The 13,013-nt window shown below is 43.5% G+C and overlaps 1 protein-coding gene across 2 annotated transcripts in view; it reads right to left on the bottom strand.

Annotated features, from left to right (window-relative positions):
- The window catches only part of KIF3C (kinesin family member 3C), a 211,170-nt gene that overhangs the window by 54,123 nt on the left and 144,034 nt on the right, over window positions 1–13,013 (bottom strand). For both annotated transcript variants that reach the window (XM_029596276.1, XM_029596275.1), the window contains exons 3-4: window positions 10,432–10,554; window positions 9,790–9,908 (exon numbers count right to left, since the gene is read on the bottom strand). In XM_029596276.1, coding sequence (XP_029452136.1) covers window positions 9,790–9,908; window positions 10,432–10,554 — 242 coding nt within the window. The remainder of the gene's footprint in view (window positions 1–9,789; window positions 9,909–10,431; window positions 10,555–13,013) is intronic.

The following is a 13,013-nucleotide window of genomic DNA, read 5'->3' as shown; positions in this document are numbered from 1 at the left end:
ATAGCTCTAAAATTTCATTTTTGAGTTCTTTCAAAAGCCTGGGGTGTTTGCAATCTGGTCGGGCAATTTGCTACTCTTCAATTTGTCAATCTGGTCTACTACATCTTCCAGGTTCACTGTAATTTGGTTCAGTCATCATCCTTGAAAACCATCTATGGCATGGATATCTCCCCAACATCCTCATTAGTAAACACCGAAGCAAAAAATTTGTTTAGTCTTTCCATGATGTCCTTATCTTCCCTAAGTATTCCTTTAACCCTTTGATCATCTAACGATTCATCAGACTCCCTTGCAGGCTTCCTAGTTCAGATATATTTTTTTAAAGTTTATATTATCAGATTTTGCCTCTACAGTCAGCTTATTTTCAAATTCTCTCTTATCCTGTCTTATTAATATTTACACTTTTTATTTAACTTGCCAATGCTTATGCTTTTTCTTATTGTCTTCAGATGGATTCTTCTTCTAATTTTTGAAGGAAGCTCTTTTGGCTAGAAAAGCCTCTTTCACCTTTCCTTTTAACCATGCTGGCAGTCATTTGGACTTCCCTCCAATTTTTATAATGCATAGAATATATCTGGATTAGGCTTCTAATATGGTATTTTTAAAAAACTGTCCATGTCTGTTGTATTACCTTTGTAGCTGCACCTTTCCGTTTTTTTCTGTTCTTCTCATTTTATATCAAGGTCTCCATTTTAAAAGTTTAGTGCTAGAACTCTAGATTTATTTAATGCCCCCCTTCTAGTCATTAAATCATACTTGGGCAATAGTGATCATGAAATGATCACTATTGCCCAAGTAGACACCACCAACATTACCACTTGCATTAAATCCTGCATTCCACTATTAATTAGATCTAAAATAGCTCCCCCTCTCATTAGTTCCTGAACCAATAGCTCCTTGAAGCAGTCATTTATTCCATCTAGGAGCTTTTCCTCCCTAGCATGTCTGTAATTAAGCCTGATACTTCACTTGGAATACATATCCAGCAAGGTTCACTGTTTCAACGACAGGGGGAATGAAGAAAAGAGGATTTATATTAAGAAAACAAACAACAAGGACTGAATTCCACAGGCTGGGTAAACAAATAAGAATGGGAGTAGCTTGCTTATTGCGGCGGTTACTACCCCTGACCAATTAAGTTAGATACTTTACTTTGATGCGGCTCCAGCACTGCTCTCTGCATCAGTAGCAGGGGGGAAGGAAATTGGAACCAAAATGTTACCACTAGGGGCCAAGAGTAACAGATAAGTATGAGAAAAATAAGTGTGAAAGATTGCTGGGCAGATTGGATGGGCCATTTGGTCTTCTTCTGCCATCATTTCTATGTTTCTATGTTACATTTATCCAGTCAATATTGGGGTAATTGAAATCTCCCATTGTTACTGTGCTGCCAAATTTGTTAGTGTCCCTAATTTCTCTGAGCCTTTTATTGTCCATCTGATCATTTAGGCCAGGTGGACAGTAGTATACCTCCATCATTATATTCTTCCCCAACACACATTGGATTTCTACCCATAAAGATTCTACTGAGCATTTAGTCTCCTGCAGGATCTTAATCCTGATGGACTCTACACCATCCCGAACATAAAGTACCACCACCCTCCCACCAAGTTGATCCACCCTATCATTGTGATACAATTTGTACCCTGCTGTAGCACTGTCTCTTTGGTTATCGTCCTTCCACCAGGTCTCTGAGATGACAATTATGTATACTTTTTTATTCAGTGCTATACATTCTAACTCTCCCATCTTACTTCGTAGACTTCTGGCATCGGCATACAGAATTTCAAAGTATGTTTTTTGTTTATATTAACAACCTACTTATCAGCAGACAGAGATAATTTGGAATCTTTTAACTTAAATGGTTCTTTACTTATAGGCAGAAGGACTACTTTTGTTTTTATTAGAACTTCTCTGTTGGTGCCCTAACTCTATTTCATTAATATCTTTCAAAGATACCTCCCTCCGAACCATGAACTGGTTAGGGTGGAGCCTGTTCCTTTGGAAAAGACTACCCTTCCCCAAAAAGTTGCCCAGTTCCTTACAAATCTAAATTCCTCTTCCCTGAACCATTGTCCTATGCATATAATGAGATTCTGCATTCCTACACATGAAACAGGGAGCATTTCAGAGAATGCTACACTGGAGGTTCTGGATTTCAACTTTCTACCTAAAAGCTTACATTTGGCTTCTAGAACTTCCCTCCCACACCATCCTATGTCATTGGTACCCACATGCACCATGATAGCCAGCTCCTCTCCAGCAATTTGTAAAATCCTATTAGGTGACATATGAAGTCTGCCAACTTCGCACCAGGTAAGCAAGTTACCAAGTGATCCTCATGTCCATCAGCCACCCAGCTATCTTTTTCCTAATAATCAAACCACCAACTATGATGGCTGACCTAGCCTTTCCCTCCTAGGGAAACAGCCCTGGGAGACTCATTCTCAGTGTGAGAGGATAATGCATCACCTGGAGGACAGGTCCTTGCTACAGGATCACTTCCTACTAGGGATGTGAATCGTTTTAGGACGATTAAAATTATCGTCCGATAATTTTAATATCATCTTAAACCGTTATGGAACACAATACAATACAGATTCTAACGATTTATCGTTATAAATCGTTAGAATCGTGAGCCGGCACACTAAAACCCCCTAAAACCCACCCCCGACCCTTTAAATTAAATCCCCCACCCTCCCGAACCCCCCCCCAATAACTTAAATAACCTGCGGGTCCAGCGGCGGTCCGGAACGGCAGCGGTCCGGAACGGGCTCCTGCTCCTGAATCTTGTCGTCTTCAGCCGGCGCCATTTTCCAAAATGGCGCCGAAAAATGGCGGCGGCCATAGACGAAAAAGATTGGACGGCAGGAGGTCCTTCCGGACCCCCGCTGGACTTTTGGCAAGTCTCGTGGGGGTCAGGAGGCCCCCCACAAGCTGGCCAAAAGTTCCTGGAGGTCCAGCGGGGGTCAGGGAGCGATTTCCCGCCGCGAATCGTTTTCGTACGGAAAATGGCGCCGGCAGGAGATCGACTGCAGGAGGTCGTTCAGCGAGGGTTCCGGCGCCTCGCTGAACGACCTCCTGCAGTCGATCTCCTGCCGGCGCCATTTTCCGTACGAAAACGATTCGCGGCGGGAAATCGCTCCCTGACCCCCGCTGGACCTCCAGGAACTTTTGGCCAGCTTGTGGGGGGCCTCCTGACCCCCACGAGACTTGCCAAAAGTCCAGCGGGGGTCCGGAAGGACCTCCTGCCGTCCAATCTTTTTCGTCTATGGCCGCCGCCATTTTTCGGCGCCATTTTGGAAAATGGCGCCGGCTGAAGACGACAAGATTCAGGAGCAGGAGCCCGTTCCGGACCGCCGCTGGACCCGCAGGTTATTTAAGTTATTTGGGGGGGGTTCGGGAGGGTGGGGGATTTAATTTAAAGGGTCGGGGGTGGGTTTTAGGGGGTTTTAATGTGCCGGTTTTTCGATTTTTCACGACCCGCAGGTTATTTAAGTTATTTGGGGGGGGGGGTTCGGGAGGGTGGGGGATTTAATTTAAAGGGTCGGGGGTGGGTTTTAGGGGGTTTTAATGTGCCGGTTTTTCGATTTTTCGATTTTTAACGATTTTTCACGATTTTTCACGATATTTTACCCCCCCAAACGGCAACAATACGATTCCCTCCCCCTCCCAGCCGAAATCGATCGTTAAGACGATCGAGGACACGATTCACATCCCTACTTCCTACTACATCAGTGTGATGCTTTCTGACCAGGTGACCTTTCTTCTCCAAGACAGCATCGGGACTGCCAGACTGGAGTTGGGACTTGGCTACTATGTCCCTCTTTATACCTCTGCTCTATTTACCTCTCTGTCTGTCTCTAGCCTCTAAAGATTGGACTCATTCTCTGAGAACCAGAACTTCTTTGTACCAGGTGCTGTGAAGGTAGCAGGTGTGTGAGCCCTTTGTGCTGCAGTGTAATTGACACAGCCTCGACAGCAAACTCATGAGACCTATGCCAGCAGCTGGCAAACATGCCCTATAGCAAGACAATCTGGAGTTTCACCTATATCAGCCGCTTCCCCCGCAGGTTGAACTCTTGGGTTCTAGTAGCCAGCAGGACTTAGGCAGTTTCTAAAGCAGTGAAGAGAACTAGAGTCCAAAGGAGCACCTGGGTCAGGGAAGGCAGCAGACTAACAGAGTCAGAGACAGGCCAAGGTTGGGGCAGTTGACTAGCAAGAATGGTCTGGTCCAGGCAGCAGGCAATCATGGTCAGGATCAGGCAAGGGGGTCATATTTTTTTACTTTGGTTTTAGTTACTAACTTGGTTACCTATCTTCCTCTCTTCTCTCTCCCGCCCCTCCCTCCCTTAGTCTGGTTACTCGCCCTTTGCCCCCCCCCCTTCTTATAGCCAGTCCCCTATTCGCGTTCATTGTAATTTCCTTCTTCTAAGTTACTTGTAAACCGACATGATGTGTCCTACGAATGCCGGTATATAAAAAACTCATAAATAATATAAATAAAAATAAATAAATAAATAGTCAGGCAGCATGCAATCATGGTGAGGTCAAGGCAAGGGGTCAAGATTCAGGAACGCAGGAGAACAGGAACTAGGAACATGCAAGCAAAACGTAGTGCAAGGCAGGAAATCCATTGCTGAGGCAAGGTAATGCTACAAGGCCCATGCTTAAATAGCCCAGTTGGGCTGACATCATCAGGAGATACCTCTCAGTGTTTCCCGCCATGGAACCTATATTATGTGCACACATGTCTGCACGCCTAAGGGAAGGTGGTGGACTGGTGACGTCAGTGGCAGTCGGCAGCATGCAGGGACGGTGAAATTCTGTCGTGATAGGAGGCCTCTGACAGTATTGGTAAGCGGGGGGGGGGAAATGCAATGGCTCACGAGGCAGTCCTGTGAGTTGCCAAATGTAACAGGTGTGCAGGTGCTCACCAACTGGAAAAAAATCATACATGTGACACTTGGTTCAAAAGACTGGAAGGCCCCTTTCTTGCTGCTGGTCTGCAGCATTCATCTTAATATTATTGAATTCTTAGTTAAGTTTAGGTTGTTAAGGGAGTAGAATGCATAAATTAGAGTTCTTTAAATGGATATGGTGTATTCACTGTTAATCTGGCAGTGATAAGGGCTGGGGGAATCTTGTGTTTTAGATAAAACCCTGATTGATTCTTAATGTGATTTTGTCTCTTGTCTATAAATCAAAGAATAAACTTAGGAATGGATTGCTTTTTATTTAGGAACCAACAAGAGCCCTGAAGTTCATGGTTGGTGAAACAGATAAGTATGGGAAAATAAGTGTGGAAGCTTGCTGGGCAGACTAGATGGGCCGATTGGTCTTTTTCTGCCATCATTTCTATGTGACTATGTAAAGAAAAAAGTGCAAAAAGCAGAATATAAATATAAATAAAATAAATATAAATAAATAAATAAATAAAGAAGATACCCCACTATTTCACCTCTGCCCCAAACTTTTAAGTCCTAAGATTTCCCAAGCAATACTTAGCAATCCTCTTCTGCCACAAGAAAAATATTCTTCTCCTCTCAATACTCTGAAAGGATTTTTAAGAATTAAACTAAATTGTCAGGTAAAGCTAATAGTCACTGGCAGAAATTCAAATCCCAGTCAGAGACAGTAGAAGACACCAGATAACTTATCACAAGGCAATCACGGAAGCCAAAAGACTCTACTTTTCAAAAATAATTTCCCAAGCAAAAAACTCAGAGAAATTTTCCACACATTCACCACTCCTTTACCTCTTTCCCTACACACAGATATTTATTGCAATAAACTAGCTGAGTTCATTACCATCATCAACAGAGCAGACCTTTACAACAACATTTTGGAACACTTAAATCTCTCAAACACTTAAATCTCTCATCTCCTTCATTCTCTATCAGCAGAAGAAGTGAACTCTTTCATTACAGACCTCAAATCCATAATGTGTTTGGATGATCCTTGCTCCACATGGTTCATCAAATAGGCCATATCAGGATTACTCAGCTGCCTCTGGACCATAATCAACTCCGCATTGTCAGAAAGTCACCTGCTTGAGTGCCTAAATTAAGCTGTGGTAAGATCCATACTAAAGAAACCAATCATGGACCCGAACACCCCAATCAACCTCAAACCTTCTTTTCCTCAGCAAAATCATTGAAAAAATGATTCTTGTACAATTAACTTAACTTCTACAAGCCACAAATCATGTGGACCCTTTCCAATCTGCTTTCAGACCCTACCAAAGCAAAGAAATCACACTAAGCTATCTTGTAGATGATCTTTGACTATGTCTAGACCATGGTCAACAGGCTGTCCAAGTACTCCTGTGACTCTCAGCAGAATTTCACACTACTGACCATGAGCATCTCATCATCTGCCTAATAGACTTATGTTTCTCAGGCTCAGCACTCACTTGGTTCAAGTCTTTCCTCCACAATCACACCCAAACCATCTCCCTTGGACAGGCGTTCTTTTACCCATATCTCTTCCTCTGTGGGGGTGCCACAAGGCTCCATTTTATTTCATCCTCTGGACAAACTCAACATCTACTTGGCCTCATTTTACAAAATTAGCAGAGATCCATATTCCTTACCATGCCTATGCTGATGACATTCAATTGCTGTTTCTCTAGGCTGTGACCCTGACCACGCAATTTCAAACTTCAAATGCTTTAAAATGATTTCAAACTGGTTATATTTTAACAAACTAAAGCTAAAGCCCCAGAAAACAGAGGCACTAGGGATTGGAAAAAGGGACAACACTCATATCTACTCCAGGGTAGCCCTAGAAGGCTTCATTGTTCCTTTTGGTCACCGAAGTCCGAAGCTTTGGCTTCATATTAGACCACAAACTCAGTACAGAGTTAAAATACTATCTGTTACAAAATCATCCTTCTTTCAGTTATGCTAACTTCACCCTCTCCACCCTTTATTTGATGGCCCAACCTTGTCAACAGTCATCCAGATGTGTGTAATATCCTACCTGGCTACTGTATTTTCCTTTAGATTGGTCTGGAAAGAAAGCTAAATTATCACATGCGGCTCATACAAAATGCAGCAGTGTGGAGTCTAATAAATGCCAGAAAATTTGATTAGGTGACTTCACTCCTAAAAAACCTACTGTGGCTCCCAACATCCCACTGCACCATTTTCAAAATCCTGGCTCTAACTTTCAAGACAGTTAAGAGTGTTTTGCCACTCTAACTCAACAACCGACTCACCCTGCATGCACTTTCTCACCCACGGCACTCATTGCCTTAAACTCACCTGATAATATCAGCCACCAAGGAAATATGGCTCTCTAGACTAAGAGAAAAAACCCATGCAGGGACTGTCTCCACCTTCTGGAATGCTCTGCCTCTAGATATCAGACTTTAACATATAGTGCCACTCCTCTCCTTCAATCTGATCTGCCTTGTTTTGTTGATATTGTTATATTTACCAGCTCCGACACCGCCCCACCAACCCGGCACTGCTGCTCTGCATGTCTAGCCACACTGCCACTCTACACAGTCAGGGATGCTGCCATTCTCCTCCTTCGGGCTGCTCCTAAGCACGCGCATGTGGCATGCACTGATGGATAAAGGTCCCACAGTGGGAAATAAACCCTCATGCACTTCCTGATGACATCACACAACTGGGTATTTAAACACTTGCATGCACCATTAATATGCCTTTGCAATGGGTCAACTCTCATTGAGAATGTGAGTTGCTGCTTCCTTCGCTCTTCCAGCCTCGCCTTTGTTTTCAGCCTCTTCCAGCCGTGCCTCTATCTTCAGCCTCATCCAGCCTTGCCTTTGTCTTCAGCCTCGTCTAGCCTTCTTTTTGGCTTCGGCTTCAGCCTTGCCCAGCCTTGCCTTTGTCTTCCTGATTTGTCTTCACCTCTCTTCTCCTAGCACGCCTGCCTGCCCTCAGATTGATTCTTGGAACTAACCATAGCTTGTGACTTGACTACTCTTGTTGCCGCCTGCCTCAGACCTCAGCCTGGACCATGACTTGACTACTTTTGTTGCCACCCACCTTTGACCACAGCCTGGACTTAAGAACATAAGAACATAAGAAATTGCTATGCTGGGTCAGACCAAGGGTCCATCAAGCCCAGCATCCTGTTTCCAACAGAGGCCAAACCAGGCCACAAGAACCTGGCAATTACCCAAACACTAAGAAGATCCCATGCTACTGATGCAATTAATAGCAATGGCTATTCCCTAAGTAAACTTGATTAATAGCCGTTAATGGACTTCTCCTCCAAGAACTTATCCAAATCTTTTTTGAACCCAGCTACACTAACTGCACTAACCACATCCTCTGGCAACAACCTCAATCTGACATCAGAACTACTCTCCTGGAAACCAAAGGCTCAACCCGAGGAGAAAGGGTCTGGTACAGGCAAAGCCCTGGCTCGGTCTCTGCACCGTCTGCTCCACCAGTTGGTGGTGAGGACCTATAGGGCATTTCTGACAGTGCCTTGCAGTGTGGCTGCCTCTGTTTCAGCTACTTTGCTCTGTCATGCTGCCTTGAGCTATTCATGACACTTTTGCTGTCTCTTTGGCACAGTCTTGGTGTCTTGGAATGTCTTAGAAAATCCCAATTTTGGAGCCCAAAAAAGGATGGATTGCTTTTCTCATTGATTTCAATGGGAAACGACTGCATGAATGACATAAATAAGTGGAAAAAAATGTTCATTTGAAATGAACAAAATGAATTAATATACAAAAAAATAATATTTTATTCTGTGCAAAACCCTACTGTAAACTACTGCTTTTGTTAGTTGAATGGTGTATTGCAGAAATTGATTTCTACAGTATGTTCTTGCAGAAATTACATTTATGTGATAATGATCACAGGATGTGGAGGAGATGAAGAGCAGAGGCTTAGCCTAGGCCCCTCAATTATTCCAGATCACATCAAAACTATCTCCTGACCAGGATGTTCTGCAAATATTCAGTAGCATTTTTGGCAGAGGTCTTTGTGTGTTTTTCAGAATCACATTTCAAAGAACTCAACTTCTCTTTTGAAAGTGCCATGAAGAAATCAGCCTCATGGTACTATTCTGGCAGAAATCATTTTCTGAAATAATGAACTGCTGGGTCTTCAAGAGATGAAGCTGACTTTTTTTTTAACTATCTCGTTGTCTTGCCACTTCAAATATTCCTCCACACATTATCAAATTCAATTACTTTCTACTTGGATCATTGAATACCTCTTGACTACACTACAATCTTGATTGTTTCTGGAGGTATATGCTTCTTTTCCAAACTCATTTATTGGAAGTCAGTTTCTGAAGTGATATTTCAAAAGACAAATCAAGTGCTACAATATCTGTGCTGTAGAATTTAGTGATTTTTGTTTAGCAGAAATCTTTTTCTTTTGATTTGCTATTGTAAAAATTACAGTCATTATGGATACATAGCCCAGCGAATATATATATATTTTTATTTAAAAGCATTTAGTAGGCATGCAATTCACAATTCTGCAGTTGGGCTTTAATTAATTCTTATTTTAATAATACAGAATTCATAAAGATGCTGCCCTTCTGATATGACTGTAAATACAGTTTGAATATTTTAGAATATTAAAAGCATATGTCATAAAATGTTTCACTGACTTTTTGGGACTTCTGAGTCACTTTTTTCATTATTTTTGACATTTTTAGCATAACTAACCCAAGAGCAAGATTTTCTGCCAAATTTGCCATGACAAATTAACAGCCAGATGACAGGTTTTACTTGTTAAGGTATGCTGTTGGCTAATGGAAAGATTTTCTTAAGGAATATGGAATACCTACTTAAATTTCAGTTCACGAGTTTGCTCATTCTGGGCCTGTTCCAAGTCCTGTCGCACCCGGACGTACTCATCATGTTGATCCTGAATTTCTGCCTTCACAGCTTGTAGCTTAGCATATAACTAGAAAAAAAAATCTAGTTAACTCCTTTTGTCCCATCTGAGAACTCCAATTATGTAAATTACTATACCTCTTTCTTGTGGGAGGGAAGAAAGAGGAAAGATCCACTGGAAATCCAAGACCATCACAACATCTATACTAAAGCCATGTAAAATCTCATGCACATGCAATAGGAATGCTTTTCACTAACTGCAAAATAGGTCTTTCTTACTGTTTGTTCATAATATTGCATTTCAGTAAAGCTTCATTTATCCTTATTGATGACTTTATACACTATGTTACTTAATGCGTCACATCTTGAACTATATATTTGTCAGTATGGTCTCACTTATATTGGAATTAGTATATTATAATTTCAGTTTTTCTGACTCCAATCCTCGGTTCTCACTCACTCACTCAATTCCATTGATTGACTGAATGACTGCTTATTCTGCTCCCTGTGTGTTGTTCAGCCAATGAGGTGAGAGTGGAAGGACGATGACTCTGCTTTTCTTCCTAGAAGGGCTTTGTTAACAAATACTGTACCTTCTTGAGTTTCTTGGTCTTGATGTCCACCTCCTGCTGTAGGGAGGTGTACGTCCCACGTAACTCCACCGTCTCCTCATCTCGCAGAAGCATCTCTTGTTGCATTTCCCGCTCCCGACGTTTCTGAATCAGAACATAATATTTATTTATTTATTTTTATTTATTTAGATCTATATTCCGCTTTTTGCACTTTTTTCAGCACTTTATAATAGAAAAGAAAAATAAAAGATAATTTATCAAGGTAGCATCAACAAAAATATAACCTGTTAAGTAATAACCTGAAGACTGGCCTGTGGACATGACTCAGTCAGGGCTCTAAGGACATTTGCTGGAATTACCTCATTTCATCTCATCTTTTGGTGGAAATCAATCTGTTTACCCTGTAACTGGCCAAGGAATTATATTGCAAATGATCTCTCTCTCACACTCTAGCTTAAAACAAGACTACAGGAACAGACCAGCCTGTAGATCAACCTCACACCATTTAAGTAGGGACCTTCATTGAGGATTTTTACTTTATAGGTTGATGGCTTCCCAAGATTGCCTATCAGAGCTGAAACCTCTCACCAATTTGCATCTCTTGAGTAATGCAATGCATACCTTTATTTGTTCTCCTCATGTTGTCCACTTTGAGCAACATTCATAACTCTTGCTGACTGAAGGTATTAAAATACTATTCTCAAATCTTGGTTTACTTCTGGAAGTGCAAAACTCTAACCATTGGGAAAGTTCACTATCCCTGGCATACTAATTCTATTGCATTTGGTCAATTCACAATATAATATTGTGAATTGATATTATATTATAATATAATATAATATCATTGTGCTGCTGTTAAGAACATAAGAACATATGAACTGCCATACTGGCTCAGACCAAGGGTCTATCAAGCCCAGTATCCTCTTTCCAACAATTACCTGTTGCACTGGAGGTGGACTCTTGGGCTGAGGTGGGGTTGACGCAACCCGTGGCAAGGGTCCACGGGTCCACACCGTCAGCAGGTGGAGTGGGCTGAAGCTAGAGGCCCCTGGAGCTTCACCTATACCATCCCTCGTTCCCCTCGGGTTCAGCCTTTAGGTGCCGGGGCCAGCAGGACTTAGGCGGGTCTCGAGATAGAATAATGAAGATAGCTGGTTCAGCCCAGAGACAGCAGCCAGTAGGTGGCATAAGTCTATCCAAGACGGGTTGCGGAACTGAAACCCAAGCACCAAAGAACAGGGAGCAACTGAAGGTGCTTGAGCAAAGAAAGGCCGAAGCCTTGAAAGTCCACGTCCAGAGGACAGAGGCAGAGGCGTCTCTGTCAAACTCAGATAGAGGCTGGCGGCCAATGGAAGCTGAGGTGAGCAACGTAGAACTCTGGACAAGAAAGAGTCTATAGTAAGGTTATTCGTAGCAATGGTCAGGTGTAGCAATGGTCAAGGCACAGAGAAGGCAGGCGTGGTGAGGAGTAGCAATGGCCAAGGCATGGAGAAAGCAGGCATGGTCAGGTGTAGCAGCGGTCAAGGCACAGAGAAGGCAGGTGTGGTCAGGCATAGCAGAGGTCAGGCTTGGAGGAGGCAGGCGAGGTTGGACGTAGCAGAGGTCAGACTTGGAGATAGTCACTAGGCAGAGTCAGGAAAAGTAGGGTCAAAGTCCGTGAAGTCAATCCAAAGCAAGGAACAAGGCAGGAACGATGAGACAGGAACAATGAGGAATCAGGAACACAGGGCAGAGATGAATCGCTAGTAGCAACGAGCACTCGATCAACAGGGAACCGAGGAGACGTGTTGGAAAGGCAATGCTTAGGAGTGCTGCCCGAGCTTAAGTACATTGAGGGTGGTGACGTCAGCATCCGGGTCTGCAGCCAGGTTCTTGCCGCGGGCCCTTTAAAAGCATTAGAGTTGCGCGCGCGCGCCTAGGAGGGAACACAGCATTGTCAGTGGCGTCTCTCCGCGGAGCAAGCAGAGAGGTGTGCTTGGAGGAGGAATCCTGGCTGGAGGTCCCGGGCAACACGTGTGGACCAGGGACCCTGGCAGGGGCCTTAGGTTGGAGTCGGTGGCCAACTGCCACCAATGATGGAGAACTGAGTGCTGAGGTCCAACTGGGAAGGTGAGAGGGCCGCCCCATAGGCCTCCTGCGGGCGGCAATTGAAACAGTACCGCCCCCCCCTTTATGCCCTCCTCCTGGAGGTCGGGTTTGCCCGTATGTGCATGATGGAAATTCCTGAGGAGGGTCTTGTCTAAAATGTTCTGGGCAGGTTCCCAAGAGTTTTCCTCGGGAGCATAACCCTCCCAGGAGAGGGGGTATTCCCATCAGCGGCCTCTGTGGCGGACATCTAGAACGTCATGAACTTGATATGTTGTGTCAGTTTCTGCCACCAGCATGGGTGGCTCGGGATCCTTTCGGGTAGGCCAGGACAACACCACAGGTTTAAGTAAAGATACGTGGCAGGTATTATGTATACCCAAGGAAGGAGGTAGTCGGAGCTGATATGTCACAGGTCCTATGCGTCGAGTAATTGGAAATGGTCCGATGAATCGAGAAGCAAATCTCTGGGAAGGTATTCGAAGCCTGATATATTTAGTACTTAACCAGACTTTCTG

Source organism: Rhinatrema bivittatum, chromosome 3 (assembly GCF_901001135.1).
Source record: "Rhinatrema bivittatum chromosome 3, aRhiBiv1.1, whole genome shotgun sequence".
NCBI lineage: Eukaryota > Metazoa > Chordata > Amphibia > Gymnophiona > Rhinatrematidae > Rhinatrema > Rhinatrema bivittatum.
Note: the sequence above shows the minus strand (reverse complement) of the source record. Positions and strands in the feature narration are given on the sequence as shown.